Genomic DNA, 16,878 nt, shown 5'->3' with positions numbered 1-16,878 from the left:
CACAAACAGATGCCTACTTATGTGCTGAACCAAAATTGCCAATTGTACAGAGCTGCTGTTGTTGAGCTAGCGCATAATACCCTACCAGTTACTTTATTCTAACTTTTTTGTTGTTGTTTGTTTTGTTTTTGTGCGTGTTCCCTTCTCTTCTATGTACATATATATGTATTCTATTTTGTGTACATAATGGTAAATATACTTTGTTCAAAAGCCCAATAAAACATTTATTTAAAAAATGTGGACATGCCGAATTTCCTTAGTTTCCTGAGAAAGTATAGGCCCTGTTTGCTTTCTTGGTGGTAGCGTCGATGTGGGTGGACCAGGATAGATTTTTGGAGATATGTACCCCTCGGAATTTGAAACTGCTAAATCTTCACCTCGGCCCCGTTGATGCTGACAGGGGTGTGTACAATACTTTGCTTTCTGAAGTCAATGACCAGCTCTTTACATTTTTGCAACAGCGCCCAACTCCACGCCACCTGGATACTCAAATATCTGAAACTCGCCCCCACCAGGCCAAACAGCTACTCCCCTAATTTCCTTTCTGTCATGATATGTATATTGACTGGGATGTAAAGAGTTAACAAGTTAATGATCATGCTTCTTACACTAGAGGGAACTGCAGAACATTCATATATATCATGTGACTTCTGGGATTCTAGGTAGAAGGTATTTAGGCATAAGAGAGATCAGTTGTGTATTTGTGAGTTCTGTAGTTAGAGATAGCATAGTTTAATTTAGTAACCTTATACTTCAGTAATACGCACCAATCTTATAATAGTTGTGTTAATAAATTAGTTTTGTTAGTTAACAAAGCATGTTGTTCTTTGTTCAACACTACATATTCAAGCCATCCAGGTAAAATGAAACAGAGAACAGCTATACTGTTCTATGTTCTATGTTGTAACACACTTTCCTGCCCTCCGGCCTCAAATTGGAACACCTCGCACTTTCCCATATTCAATTTGTATCACGAAAACTAGCCAAATTCACCAAGAATCTCCATGATGCCTCAATATTGCCCACCGGGTTTGGAATATATAATAACAGATCGTCCGCATACAATGAGACTCTTTGCTCGATGCCCCCTGCTCAATCCCTCTCCAGTCCCTCGATGCCCTAAGCGTCATTGCCAATGGCTCTATCGTCGAGGCAAAAAGCAACAGAGAGTGCGGGCACCCCTGCCTCATCCCACGATGCAGTCCAAAATAATCTGAACTCACTCAATTCGTCCACACGCTTGTGACCGTTACCTTATACAACATCCGGGCCCTATCCACAAACCTCTGCCCGAATGACCCCAGCACCGCCAGCAAATATGCCTACTTTACCCTATCAAACACCTTCTCCGTGTCCATTGCCACGACTACCTCCATCTCCTGCCCCTCGGAAGGCATCATAATTGCATTCGACGACAACCAACTCCCCTTCACAAAGCCCATCTGATCCTCGTTTCTCACCCCCAGGGCTCGGTCCTCAATTCGCGATGCCCATACCTTCGCCAATAACTTGCCCTCCATGTTCAATAGTGATATCAGGCGGTATGACCACACTGCTCCGGATCCTTATCCTTCTTTAAAATCAGAGAGATGGAAGCCTGCAACAATGTGGGGGGGGGGGGGGGGGTTTCCCCCTCTCCGTTTCTTCATTATACGCCCTCACAGGCAGTGGCCCCAGCTCTGCCCCAAACGTTTTCTAAAACTCTACCAGTAACCCAGCCAGCCCAAAAGCCTTCCCTGTCTGCATCGTCACATTCTATCTATCATCTCCCTCAGCCGATTGGGGCCCCCAGTCCCTGAACCTACTCCTCCTCCACTTTGGGAATCTCTAACCCATCCAGGAGCCGTCGCATCCTCTCCTCCCATGCTGGGGGCTCTGACTTGTAAAGCATCCTGAAAAACGCCTCGAACACCCCATTCACCCACTTGGGTCAATCACTGCCTTACCCTTATCATCTCCAACTCTGCCATTCTCCCTCACCGCCTCTTGCTTTCTCAACTGATAGGCCAACATACTGCTCGTATTTTCCCCATCCTCATACACTGCCCCCTGGCCCTCCGCAGCTGCCCACCACCTCTCCCGAGAAACTAGCCCAAACTCCACTTGGAGCCTCTGCCTCTTTTTCAACAACCCTGCTCCAGCGCTTCTGAATATCTCCTGTCACCCCTCAGAATCCTATCCACCAGTCTTGCCCTCTCCTCCAACTCCGTTTTCCACCAATGCGCCTCAATTGATATGAACTTCCCTCTGACTACAGCCTTGCCCCCCTCAGACTGGCGGCTGTGACCTCCCCCGTGCCGTTCAGCTCCATGTAGCCCTGGATGGCAGCCCGCTTCCGCTCACACACCTCCTCATCAACCAGCAACGTCACATCTAGCCTCCACTCAAGGCACTGTCACCCCCTGCCCTCCTTCCCCCACCACCCAGCGGCGTGCAGAGGGGGGGGGCCGACGGTGCGCTGGCCCCGGGCAGCCATTGGATGGGGGCAGTGGTGTGCAGAGCATGGATCGCGCCTGCGCACCGCGGTCGGCCGGAGCGAGCCTGCGCACCGCGGTCGGCCGGAGCGCGCCTGCGCACCGCGGTCGGCCGGAGCGCGCCTGCGCACCGCGGTTGGGTGGAGCGCGCCTGCGCACCGCGGTCGGGTGGAGCGCGCCTGCGCACCGCAGTCGGGTGGAGCGCGCCTGCGCACCGCAGTCGCTGCTGGTGAAGAGGCGGCTTTGCACTCGGCGGCTGGAGAGGGAACAGAAAGGGCGCGAATTCTCCAGAATCGACTGCAATGCCACCATGGGTGAGTTTTATTTATTCTTTATCTTTATCTTTGATCTATTTTAAATCTCTTCTCTGCACCCTCTCTGTAGCTGTCAACTTATTAAACTGTCGTGCCCAGAATTTGACATTTGGGCCAGGGGCACCCATTTGGGACAGAACCAGTATTTTATAAAGATTCATCATGGCCTCTTAACTTTTGCCCTCTTACCCTTTATACTTAAAGCCCAGGATCCTATAAATGGGAGATTCTCAGAGACTTGACTGCAAGCTGCTGGAGCTCGGACCCTGTTGCTCGTTTTACTGGAGTGTATTAACACGCCTCCGTTTAAAGGCCGTGTGCTTAACACTACTATGGCTCTGTGTATGTAATTATGCTCAGGAGTTGCCAGGTGCCGTATTTAGACACCGTCACAAGTATATCAAGGTCAGGTTCAAAGTAATAAATCTGTACACCGATTAGTAAGTCCAAACGATTGATATTTATTATAACAAATATAATAAATACACATGCATACGCTAAAGAGACTAACTTACTTCTAATACTAAACAACTAAAATACTTATCTAGACAGGAACAGGCAAGGTCAGGGGACGAGGCCTTCTTCCCGTTCTTGGTCTGCAACTCTCAGATTCTTTTTTTTTTATAAATTTAGATTACCCAACTATTCTTATAGTTCCTAGAAGTCCGTGCCCCCTTGGGGCGGTCCTTTTACCTGCCATGTATCGATTGGGCCTTTCCCAATCGATATCTTCTAAACCCCCCAATCTGAGGGTCGTTCCTCGATGGGTGGGGCGGTCCCTACGGTTCTTTGTGTTGGTTACTGTTGTGCCATTCTGTCTGGGCGTCTACTCAAAAGTATCCATTGATACTTAAATGTTTCTATTGTGCGGGGTCTGGATCTGGATCACCTCATTACTATGTAGATCTGTTGCCATTTACACCTTTGGCTGAAACTCTGCACCTGGCCAAAAACTGGTTTCTGTGCGTGCAGAATGCAAATTAGTCTTCTGCAAACTGCTTGTCCTTGCTAAGACTGTTTTTCCCTGCAGCCTTAGCAGTTCTCCATTTTGTAGCCCAGTGTCCATCTTAGATGGCTACAATCTTGAACGGAGCTTTTATATCGGGATTTGGAGACACTTTATGCACTGGCATAGTGCAAAAACAGGCCCCACATGACCAGGGTTTTGTGAAGAAGAAGGGATCTGGAAATGTGTTGACTGTGAAAATTATATTTGTGGAAATTGGGTGAAGTAATGCCGGTGTTTGATGAGACTTGGTGCTAAAGCTTTAGAGAAATGAAGATGGAATTTGATTTGAAGAAGTTCAACGTTTTGAAGGATATTGTGGCTGAAATGAAAGCGATACGTGCTGAATGAGCTGACCGAAATGTGTGAGATATGTCTTTGTATCTGCTATGTGTAATTTATTGGTCATATTATTGCAATTTTCCTGTTAATTCATGTTTAATTTACGTTGATTTTGGTGTGATTGCTAATATAAAAGTGAAGTATTGTATATTGGTCTTAGTTGGGTTGTTTGTAGTTGTTTCCATAAGGGTCATAACAGTATTTCCATGACGTTGCTGCTCTTATCCTTCTCCATGGGGGTTGCAGAGGAGGGAAGCACAACTTTTGAGACATAACATCTCACCCATTGCTGCAAAGCAAAATGACTGAAGAAGAGAACAATATCCCTAGAATCCCAGCGCTAAGGGGAAATTGACTAACTTACAGCGCAATTTAACCTCAGGCAGCCGTCCTATACCTTAGAGATGGCAAATATAAAGAGGTCAGTGGATAGCTCTAGAACGGGTGCAACTACGTTTTTTATAGGTTTTTTGGTGATATTTAATGAAATATTTACGTGGGATGTAGTAAGAGTGAAGCCTGGATGATCTGAGGATTGCTGTGGCATTTAATCTCGGAATAGGAGACATTTATTCCTTAACATGCTAATATTCGAATACAGATACCACTAATTTGCAAGTCTATGATATAAATTGCACAAAATTATCAGTGGAGAATCAGTGTGAAATAATTTGATACGAAGGAACAAAGAAATGACATATGGTTTATCCGTCTGCAACTGACCGATTGTTTACCATTTTCTTCCCATTTTTTTGAGATAGAAAATGAAATGTTAAGAGCATTTCGTGTACAACCGAGTGGAGCACAGAACAGGAAAAAAAGAGGGCCAGAGTCGGAGAAGAGCCCCATCAAAGAGGGGCATTAGATGCATGGATAAAAAGAAGTAAAGAAGAAGTAGGAGAACCTGGAGAGGTAAAAGATGATGTGGGTGCAGAGAAGGATTTTTCTGCTACGGATTCAGCTATGTCAGAACATAATGCTCTCTCTCCTCAGTCTCGTTGTCAGGATGATGATCCATGTGAAGAAAATAAAGAAGATTTTAGCATATTTTTGCAAAGAAGCGATTTTGGCTGTTTGAAGAAACCGATTCCAGATCATTTGAAGATGACAATATTACAACATGGCCCTGAAAGATATCAGAATAAAAGTGGTCCATTTGCTGAGAAGGATGGGAGATCATTTTCCAAACAGTGGTTTGATAAAGTTTCCACAAACGGAGAAATTGTGGAGAGAAAATGGTTGTTATACTCTCCATATCGGAAAGCATGCTACTGTTTTGTTTGCTTTTTGTTTTCAAAGGAGCATTTGTCGTCTGTGTCAAACTTTGGAAAGGAAGACGGTTTCTCCACTTGGAGAAAATTAAATCCAAGAATACCTGATCATGAGAAAAGCCCTTCTCATAGAGCTCACATGAGGGAATACCTGAACCTCGTAGTTCGACTCCATCATTCAACTACGATAGATGCTGAACTTCAACAGCAAATGTCTGCTGAAAAGAAAAGGTGGAAAGCTATAACTGAACGGATTGTCGAGGTTATATCCTTTCTGGCAAAACAGAATCTGGCCTATCGTGGACATCGAGGAGAAGGAATATCTGGGTTATCAGAGCCAGAGGAGACAGTCAGTGAAAATACAGGAAACTTTCTAGCAACAATCAGACTTTTGGCCAAATATGATGACATCTTAGCAAAACACTTGCAGAGCGGGAAAGAGAAACCAAAAAGTGTCACCTACTTGTCCAACAGAATTCAAAACGAAATAATCAATCTTCTTGGTGAAACTGTCAAGAAAAATATAATTTCCGAAATTAAGGACACAAAATATTTTAGCATAATGCTGGATTCAACTCCAGATATTGCCCATGAAGATCAGGTTTCTGAAATTCTGTGTTACGTTCATATTGATGAAAACAGAAAAGTAGAAATAAAGGAGACATTTCTGGGATTTTTTTCAAGTCAACAAGAAAGATGCAGTCAGCCTGGTAAATAAAATTCAGGAAAACTTGGAAGAAGACAAAATTTCCATGAATGACTGTCGTGGTCAAGCATATGATAATGCAGCAGTTATGGCTGGAGTGAGAGGAGGTGTTCAACAAAAAATTCTTGAAGTTAACCCAAAAGCTGTTATTGTGAACTGCGAGAACCACAGCCTCAATTTGGCCTGTGTCCATGCAAGTGAGGTGCAACCTGTTGTTGTTACATTTTTTGGCATTCTAGAAAAACTCTTTACTTTTTTTTCTTCATCTACTTCTCGTTGGGAAGTGTTAAAATAATTTGTCACTCGGACTGTGAAAAGACAGTGTGACACAAGATGGAGTTCCAGCCATGATGCTGTGCAAGTAATCCACGAAGAGTGTGACAACGTTATTGCAAGCCTTCAACACCTGCTGGAAGGAGAATTTTCAAGGGAAACTAAATCTTATGCAGGATCGCTACTTAACTCTATTCAACAGTTCCCGTTTATAGCTTTATTAAATTTTTGGTACTCAGTTTTATCATCAGTGGAGAAAGTCTCAAAACGTTTGCAGGATCCGAAAATGGGGTTCCATGAAGCTTCTTGTGATCTGAGAGGACTTATTCATATCTTGAATTTGAAGAATGACGAAATTATCCACAATGCAATAGATTTAGCCAATGAATATTGTGAAAATTGGGGAATACCAATTGCACGAACAAGGAGAAGAAGAAGAATGCCTTGAGAGTCAGCAAGAGATAGTGGACTGACGGCACAAGAAGTAATGAATAGAGTAATGGTAGAGATTGTGAACAGATTAAAAACTGAAATTGAAGACCGCAGTGTCCGTCTTCAAAGACTCAGTGACCGATTTTCTTTTCTTCTGAACTTGAGTTCAATAGTGATTGAAGATGAACAAGAAAGAGAGAAATTAAAAAAGGAATGTTCAGACTTTGCAAATTATTATGACAATGATGTGGTTGCAATTCAGTTATATGACGAAATTATTGATTTTGTGATGCTCCTTCGAGCTGGAGGGAATAGAGTTCCCCCTGATCCTAAAGATGCTCTGGAGTCTTTACTGCAGTATGGGAGGGATGTCTTTCCGACGCTGTGTGTTTCATACAGATTACTGCTTACAATTGCATTTTCAGTCGCAAGCTGTGAAAGGTCATTTTCAAAACTGAAATTAATAAAAACATATCTGAGGTCTTCTATGTCACAGGAGCGACTGACCAACCTGGCTTTAATAAGCATTGAAAAATAATTTCTCACAGCTGATGTAAAAGTGAAGTAGTTCATGTGTTTTGTGACAGGAGGTATCATTTGGGGAAAAGAACTTAATAAATTTGATTGATTAATATTAAAATCGAATAAAGCGTTTATTTCATGTTTCATCTGTGTTTATATATTCAAAATGTTTTCCTTTCTGATAATATTTCTCAGTATATTAGGCCTTATACTTGAGTCTTTGGGGCATATAATCAAGATTTGCCCCGGGCATCACCAGACCTCTGCACGCCGCTGCCACCACCGCTCCCCCCCTGCCCCCCTCCCCCCTCCCCGCTACCCCCATGGGCCACCCGCAAATCTACCCCGTGCGGCGCATGGTCAAAAACCACAATTGCCGAATACTCCAAGTCAGCCACCCCCACCAGCAACATCTTGTCCTTCCGGGAGTTTAATAATAATCTTTATTGTCACAAAGAGGCTTACACTGCAATTAAGTTACTGTGAAAATCCCCTAGTCGCCACACTAGGCTGCCTGTTGAGTACATTGAGGGAAAATTCAGAATGTCCAAATTACCTAACAGCACATATTTCAGGCCTTATGGGAGAAAACCGGAGGAAACTCACGCAGACACGAGGAGAAGGTCCAAAATCCAGGTGGTGGAGCAGAGATTCTTTGGTTATGTGAGAGTGCAGGATGTAAACAGCAAAATTATATCAAATTAGATTTATCAACATTCAGAATGTAAATTATTTTTGAAGGCTCTTTGTTTTGCTTAGAATTCAGATTATGTCACTGATCTAAGCATCCATTGTCAAGTAAAGTTAAAGTTGATTATTTTAACTTTACGCTAAATGAACCACATACTTCCTTTTTATTGTTTCAAAATATATCTACCAATGTGTTTGCATTCTAAGAAATAAATACTAGTTTTAAAATATCAATATTTAGAAAGAATAAATGAATAGTGTGCTGTGAATCTCAACCCACAGGCTAATATGAACCAGGCTTGTAAATGCAATACTTAAGATACATTTAAGACAAACATTAGCTCCATTTGTGATATAGAAAGTGTTTTTAGTTCCATGACAATAGATGCTCAGGTAATTGCATGGCTGAATGATGAACAGTGTCACTAAATATATTTTTGCTGAAAAATAGGCACTTTGTGTCAAAGTTTTTCATCTTGCAACCATCAGGACAATTCAGAAGGAAATACCAAAGTCGGAAGAAAAATAACTTTATACTGCATGGGAAGAACATGCTGATTGGGTGGCAAGCACTCTCTTTTCGCAGTGTATAAATTTGCTGTTTCCCCTGACATTGTTATTTTCCTGTGAATTGTCCTGTTGGGTGCAAGATGAAAAACTTCGCCAAAAATTTCTCCTTTTTCAGCAATACTCAAGTTCTGTACTATCAAACGACTGAGTATATATTTGATCTAAAATCATTTTAATTACAAATCATTTCACAAAGTACAGCATATACAATCAATTGTATTTACCAAAGACTTTACCACAACTATAAACACGATCTTCAAAATCAATTTAGTAACATGTGTTGCTTGTCTAGGTCATTGGTGTTTCTTCCACCTTCTTCATTGTCATTTGATACATCCTTGAGAAAAAAATACATTTTTTGCAATAGCTCTGAATTATCCGGTGGTTATTTTTGTATGTCTGATATGTCAATGCTCTATTAACCTCCAACCTTCTCAGCTCCAAATCTTGTTGCAGAAAATAAAAAAAGGATTAAATGAGGTCTGTGGAATTAGATTTAATTCTGATGGATTACTACCATTTCCAAAAGCTTTTATTTGCTCCTGAGTAATTCTGCGACTTGACTTCATTTAAGTTCCAGTCACAAAGGGAATGAAGAAAGTAAAAGCAATGAGTTGAAATTGCAGCATAGAATATAATCTTTAAAATTTTCCTGTAAAGTTGGAAACAAATCAATAAGCAATTTGTTACACTCGTCACCTCTAACACCAGCTAGCATAGAGGGGAGGACCGGGTTTGATCTTTTTCCTGCTGTCTCCTGCTGAACCAAAGCTATTGCAGTGGTAAATATATTTTTGAATCATAGTGTTGCAGCGGTAAAGGAAAACTCAACCAATCTATAAATCTGTTTTTGTAAGAGCTTGTTCAGTCAGTCTCACTAAGAGGTCAGAAGCTTGTAATGATGAACAGTTGTGCTTATTGATAAAATGTAACTAATTACATATGTTTAAATATGACCCAGACTAGGAGCTAACCTTTTGTTGTTTCCTACTCGAGTCTCTTCATACATCTCTGTCTCCTGTCATATGTCTCTTTACATCATACTGTGGAGGATACGGTTCTCCAATTCCTTTCTATGCCGAACATCTTTATATTAAATCTGTATTTGTATTTCCATACAGATGAGCAATCTGCAAACTTAAGCCATACAAACAATGGCAGACAAGAAAACACCCTCAAAACCATCCAGCCTGTTCTAACCTAATGTAACTTTAATTTATACTCTCTACGCTCAACCAACTATCTAATTTAATTTTAGAAGAACTAATGAGCTTGGTTTGAACCAGCTTACACCAGATAATTTTTCCTCCACTATATAATTTTATTGTCCATTTTGAGTGTTTTTGTGATTATCTCAAATGTGTGCCCTCCTCAGTACTATCCGGCTCACCAGTGGAAACCATCTGTCACTGTTTACCTTAGCATGGTCCATCACAATCTTGGCAACTTTTCGAAGATCACCCAACTCTCAACTCCAGTGAGAAAAGAAATAACTTCTCAAGTTTCTCCTAATCCATTATCCCTGTTATTAAATCACACTGCACCTTTTACTAAAATTCTAACTAGTACCGTGATTACAATCAAATTAAGATCCTGAACAAATTCAACTTAAATTTTACATAGAGATCCATTTGTCTATTTGTAAAATGAAGGCGTTTATTCCTTTTATAGCCTTACCTACTTATGCTGCTCTTTCTGACACATGTAGCTGCACAGCAAGATCGCTCTACTCCTGTACTCCTTGTGACTGCACTTGACATCAACACAGCATTTAACCGAGTGTAGCATCAAGGAGCCTGAGTAAAACTGGAGTTAATGGGAATCAGGGGGAAAACCCTCCACTGGTTGGAGTGATTCATGGCACAAATGTGGCTGTGGTGGTTGGAGGTCAATCATCTCAATTCTAAGACATCACTGCAAGAGATGTGTTCTCGGCCCAACCACCTTCAGCAGCTTCAGCAATGACCCTCCTTCCATCAAAGGTCAGAAATGGGATGTTCGCTGTTGTTGACCAAGGTTCAGCACCATTCACAACTCCTCATATACTGAAGCAGTCCATGTCCAAATGCAGCAAGACCGAAACAATATCCATGCTTGGGCTGACAAGTGGCAACGAACATTCGCATAGTGTAAGTTTCAGGCAATGACAATTGCCAACAAGAAAAGACCTAAACATCGCCACTTGACATGCAGTGGAATTACCATCACTGAATCTCCTGCCATCAACATGTTACCATTGACCAGAAACTGAACTGAACTAGCCATATAATAATAATCTTAGTAATAATCTCTATTGTTACAAGTAGGCTTACACTGCAATGAAGTTACTGTGAAAAGCCCCTAGTCACCCTAGTTTCCTGGTGGCAGGGGGTGCATACAACGGGAAATTCCATTCACAAGGGCAGCACTAGAAGATCCAGCTGCCAGCCAATGGCGGGAAACCTTCGGTGCCACTAAATACATCACAGAGGGTGTGGAAAATCCCACCTGTAGCGTTTATACTTTTGAGTTGAATGTGTGAATAAATAATCCTCTTTAAAAAATCCACAAAAGTTTGTGCTGATAGTTTAAATATTGACCAAGAATTCAGGGGTCGAAGAAACTACTCATCTTCATGTCCAAAAACATCACCCTGATTACAGACAGTAAATGGAAGGGTACAAGGGTTTCTGTTCTCTCCTGTTTCTGTCCATAACAAGACAGATGCAATACTTGTTATTGCACAAATACATGTCCAAACTTTCTGCCATTTTCCTATTTCACATTATTAATTCCTTACTCACATCCGCTGAGGGACAAATGCTCACTTTAGCAACCTTTTCCTTTTTATATACTTGTAGTAACTTCCATTGTCCTGTTTTTATATTTATTGCGAGTTGACTCTCAAACTCAAATTTCACCCCCTTTGTTATTTTGCAGTCATCCTTTGCTGGTTTCTAAACTTTTCCCAACCCTGGTCTAATCTTTGCAGATAATTGTCCATTACTAAAGAAAAGAATTAGTAAGAAGTTTGACACGTACCCTCTGTAGCTAAATTACTTATTGAACTTATAATCTGATGCTTGCTCTCTGAAAGCTGGCTTTTGCCTTAGTGCAGTTTGGAAAGTTATTTCATTCCTGTACAAAATAAGTCACACTTATTAGCAAAGGTCAAGTGGCTCATTTCTAAGGTGCGCAATTTGTGTTATTGCTCATGTTCTATTGGTGTCTTGCTGTCAGCAGTAAATTAAAATACGAAAAAGTGAGAAACGGTATTCTAATGTTTTCAATGAAATTACTATTTGTACCAAGAAAGTATTCAAAGCTGTGGAGAGGATGATTTTAGCACATAATGTAGCAACATTCAATTGAAATGGTGTAGCGTAGATACTGAAACATCATATCACTGCTACTATCAGTCTTTTCAAACAATAAAATGTGCAGCGATATGTATAACGGCTGCAGGTTTTAGAAATGATTTTAAATCTTAAAATTGTGCTCCACCCCCTCCCTGCCCCCCCAGGAACCCTGTCCAATTTATCAGTAGATCTAGTTTCACAGAATGGCTATTGGGAATTCTACAATCAGCCTCAGTAACCCCAGGATGTGCACAAGGTATACGTCCCCCATGATCCTTGCTTCTCATTCTAATCTTTGTCATGCAGGAACAGAAGGGGAAAGAGGCAGGAGTTGGTCCATGGGTAACATCCTGAATCTTTGTTGGATTGGGAAAAGAAGAATGAGAGCCAGAAAATAGTGGAAGATAGGCTGAGACCCGGTGCAGCAAAAGATCAAATGTGTTCCTGAATTAGAAGGCCATTGGCAGCAATAGCAGAAGCAAACAACCTGGATTAGATGGGTGGGAGCAAGTGTCAAGTTAAAGGGGGCAAGTTACAGATACTCCTATTTCTAAAGTCCATTGAAAGAAGAACGAAAAGAAGAAAGGTTGTAAAAAGGTGACCAAACCATTACCATCATTTCTGCACTCCCTCTGAAATTAAATTTTACTTCAATAATGCTCTGAACACAATTGATACAAAGTAGAATGCCTTCCGCAAAGAGATTCATCTCACTCAAACCTATTTAAATGGATTGACCAATCGGACTGAACCATTGGGTAGAGTTTTATCCAAGAACCCAGAGAAAACCAAATATGAAAATAACAACTTCTATCCTTCACCAACATGTTCTGAAGCAGGGTTTATTGACATTAAAGAAATATTGGGCGCGGTCAAATGGCCGCGTTGCCCCCGAAAAGCAGCGCTCCATACCGAAAAATGGCCGATAGAAGCCGGGAGATCCCTCCCTGGGATTTACCTGGCTCACAACGCCTTGTGAGCTCTAAAGCGATCTCGCGAGACATTGCAATGTTAATAGCAAATCTATATGTTAGAGTGAGACAGCTAGTCGCACTCTAATATGAAGTTTCCCAAGGCACCTGAGGTTTTGGGATCTATCCCCTTTGCCTCAGAGACCTCTGGCGAGCGGCATCCAATACTGGTCTCCACAAACAGTGTCAGGTGGAACAGCAGTCGTGGGGGTCTCCCAGGAGCTTGGAGGACCCCAGGTGTATGCCCTTTGCACTTGCTGGTACCCTGGCACTGCCAGCCTGGCACCATGGCAGTGCCACCTGGGTGCCAGCCTGACATTGCCCAGCTGGCAGGGGCACTGCCAGTGTACCAGGTTTCACCTTTTAAAAATGGCGTCCCAATTTCTCGTTACACTGAGGCGTTCCGGTGAGCAGAGCTTCTCAGTGCAGAAAATGGGGCTTTGTGCCATCTCGGCCCCGAGTGCCATTCAATTGCGTTGTGTTTCCCCGCACTGCAAGCACTGGGAAACACACAGCTAAACATGTTCACCATTCACGTCCTCAGGGCGTCCCAAAATGTTTCACTGCCAACTTGCAATCTGTAATTTCCACAAGCAACAATAAGATAAACGGCAGGATAAACTTTTTTTTCCAATAGTAATGATTGACAGGTAAATGTTGCCCAGGACACAAGAGGACATTTCTGCTCTTCACAAATATCTGTCGTCAAGGTCTCAGTTCCTTATTTAAGCAATAGGCTAAGCCCTTTCAGGGTTTCCAACCTTTAATTTTTTTTCTAATTTTATGTGTGTCTTTTCTCTGAGACAAAGATTATTTACACGTGAATGTTAATGACCTTATGTTCATAATGTGATAAAATAATTAAATAATATAAAATGCAAACATCGCAGGAAAAGTGAAACGAAACAAGACAAATGAGGCTGCACCAAATAAGAACAGCACCTATTTGCTGTCGCCCTGCAAGAAATATACATGAGAAGAATCAGCTTTATCTGGACTTGTCTGAGGAACAGTACCTGCATAGGTTAAGATTTACTGTGATAGAGTTCTGACACCTGCTGAAGGGCTACATTCTAGTAGATTTAGTACTATTACTACAGCAGCTTGAAAGACTACCAGGGCACATAACTCTTCTTTTATGTGTTCCTCCCATCTAACTTAGGAACCATCTGTACTCTCAGTCACTATGTAGCCCATAGCAGTCTGGAATGGGTGACTGGTCCTTTGTCTGGGTTAGCCAGCGATATTGTCTATATTCCTATGGACAAACAGCAAGAGTGTGGAATGCTACCCTTGCACTACTTTATTTCCAAGGCCACTTGACATTTTGAAGGCAACCACGGGATCCTGACCTTCTTCTGGTACCAATACTTGTTCTTCCTTACTGTAGCTTGTCAATCACCCAACGTTATCTCCTCTAGTGCACCAATTGGAGTCTGCTGCTTTGAAGATTGCTAAGAAGGGAGAAACCTGTCCTGACATGCTATCTTGTCCCTCTGGCAGAATGCTGTTCCAAATGTAAAATGACACTAAAGTTCCGAATATAAATTGCTATCTCTATGTGACACCTTTCAAAGAAATCATACTGTAAACTGCCTATGTCTTTTGTGTATTAGTTTACATTGGTATATGAGTGAAAGAGAAAGTGGACTAAAAACATAAAGTTGGGGGGAGTGTTATGGCTTCACCAGGTCTTACACCATTTCTTATTAAAATAACCCATCTAGAATAGCTTCCCTCAAAGCAGTTGAGGGCCGGTTGTTTCTGAGTCCTTTTGCGCTTCAGATTGTTTACTCAGTAATATGTGTTGTCGTGTAAGAACGGACATGTTGGAGCTTGAAGGAGGCCACCCACAGTGGCAGCTTTGTGGAAGGCCAGAGGAAATCAATGCAATTCTATAGAAATTAAGCATGGCGGGCATTAAATAGATGATTGGTGAAACAGTAATCAAGAACATATATCCATTTAATCATAAATCGTCAAATATGAGAACACAAACAATGTATTGTGTGCTCATATGTTTCCACAAATACTCTTTATATTTAATTAACATTCAATAAGAAGTCTTACAACACCAGGTTAAAGTCCAACATGTTTGTTTCAAACACTAGCTTTCGGAGCACTGCTTCTTCCTCACCTGAGCCAAACACATTGTCAAGTCTGAAAGGTTGTAAAGTGCCAAATGGAAGGATAACATTCTGTTTGTTCCTTGAGTTTGTGTTGAACACATTGGAATAGTCTTGGAGTCTGAGAACTGAATGGTCAAAGAGGGAAAAGGGCCAGAGTTAAAACAACAGGTGAGCAGAAGCTCAGGATAACAATTACAGACAGAATGGAGGTGCTCTGCAAAGTTTGAAGACCACAGCTTCAGAACAGATCATTGTTATATATTTCAATCACAACCAGACTGGGTCAGATTACAAGAATTACAGATTACAAAGACGTTGTGAGGACTGAAACACAGATTCAAACTACGAAAGAAAAATTTCATTTTACAATTGATATCAGGAAACCTATCTTCAGAAAGAGGGCGACCAATGTACCAATTAAATTCTACCCAGAGTAATGGAGACAAAGTTGTTGTAATCCACCTTGGAAATGACTTTGAGGACATATTAGGATTTTGTTGGATGGGTGGAATGCCCTTCTGTAATTAGAAGAAACAGTCTGAAATCTATAACCACTATCTGAACTTCACGATTGGATCAGCGCTGAAGAAAGTCGCTCTCCATTGCCTTGTAGGTGGTCCTCATGACGGGTGGCTATAAGGTAGGGTGCTGGTTAGCTCATGTGTCTGGATGGCTGGTTCATGATGCACTCCAACCGTACTGGTCCAATTCCCGTATGGGTTGTGGTTATTCATGAAGGCCTCACCTTCTCAACCTTTGCTCCTCGCCTGAGGTGTGGTGGCCTTCAGGTTAAATCACCACCAGTCAGCTCTCCCCTGAAAAGGGAAGAACAGCTTATGGTCCTCAGGGACTATGACAACTTCCATTTCATAAGGTCTGAGTTACCTATAGATTCAGTGCTTTCATCATAAATTAGTTTCGCTGAGGCAATTAATTAGTCAGGAATTCTACATCTATTAAACATCATCATTGACAATGTTCCATTCCAAATTCACAAATAATTAGCGCAGGTAGGTTTTCATATATTTGACGATATATCAGAGAAAAATTCATGGTTCCATCTCTCCAGTTGGTACTAGTTAAAATAGATGATGTTTTAAACAGGCAATGTCCCCAAATGTTAAGCTTTCGATCCACGAAAACAGATCAGCATTTTGGGGGGGTTGAAGAGGGAAGCAACAGATCATGCACCTTTGCGGGGAGCATCGCGCGTTGTCTGCCAAATGGACTATTTCTGTGACTGGCCACGTTTATATAGCGCCAAGGGAGAAACAGTGTCGGGAAGGGATGCTTTCTAGGTCACATTTGACGGAAAGAAAGGGCAAAGTTGAGCAAACTCCAGTCCGACGGACATTGGGATCTGTAGCGGGTTTGGAAAGTCACCGAGTCCCTTGTGTGCGGGGAAGGGGGTGGTGGCTGGCGCCTCTGGAGTGGCAGCTCCGTAAGCAGCACGCGTGGCTGGCGAGGCGGGAATGACGTTCAGCAACTCCAGTCAGTGCCTTGGAGAACGCCGGAGGGGCTGAAATCTCGCCTGCCCAGCAAAGCTCCAGGATGGTTTCCTACCAAAACCATGGCTCTCTGTAACACAGCGAGCCTGGCTCCCGAGCCCGCCCGCCCCCTGCCTTTGCTGCTGCTGCTCTTCATCACTGCCCAGTGTAAGTACCGCCGCCGTTAATGTTTTCACGACTGGGGTTGCTAACATGTATTTTAATTTTTACAATTAATTGTTGCACGACCGATCCATCGCTGGTGGACATCAAAACAGATTCTGAGCTGATTTCCGACCAAAACATCATTTGCATTTGTTTATTTTAAACCGTTCGTCCAGTTACCCTGGGTC

The 16,878-nt window shown here is 42.1% G+C and overlaps 2 protein-coding genes across 9 annotated transcripts in view; one reads left to right on the top strand and one right to left on the bottom strand.

Annotated features, from left to right (window-relative positions):
- Window positions 1-16,878, bottom strand: part of zbtb41 (zinc finger and BTB domain containing 41) — a 153,285-nt gene that overhangs the window by 130,642 nt on the left and 5,765 nt on the right. For 3 of the 4 annotated variants that reach the window (XM_038794872.1, XM_038794870.1, XM_038794873.1), the window contains exon 2: window positions 15,047-15,163. The exons of the other annotated variant lie outside the window; for it this stretch is intronic. The gene's annotated coding sequence lies outside the window, so the exon portion shown is untranslated. The remainder of the gene's footprint in view (window positions 1-15,046; window positions 15,164-16,878) is intronic. 4 annotated transcript variants of the gene reach the window in all.
- crb1 (crumbs cell polarity complex component 1) overlaps window positions 16,456-16,878 on the top strand; it is a 210,470-nt gene continuing 210,047 nt past the window's right edge. For 2 of the 5 annotated variants that reach the window (XM_038794863.1, XM_038794862.1), the window contains exon 1: window positions 16,459-16,693. In XM_038794863.1, the coding sequence (XP_038650791.1) occupies window positions 16,609-16,693 (85 nt within the window). In that variant the 5' untranslated portion in view covers window positions 16,459-16,608. Of the gene's footprint in view, window positions 16,694-16,878 lie in introns of all 5 variants that reach the window. The other 3 variants (XM_038794867.1, XM_038794868.1, XM_038794869.1) reach the window with 2 other exon arrangements.

This window comes from Scyliorhinus canicula, chromosome 4, assembly GCF_902713615.1.
Source record: "Scyliorhinus canicula chromosome 4, sScyCan1.1, whole genome shotgun sequence".
Taxonomy (NCBI): Eukaryota; Metazoa; Chordata; class Chondrichthyes; order Carcharhiniformes; family Scyliorhinidae; genus Scyliorhinus; species Scyliorhinus canicula.
Note: the sequence above shows the minus strand (reverse complement) of the source record. Positions and strands in the feature narration are given on the sequence as shown.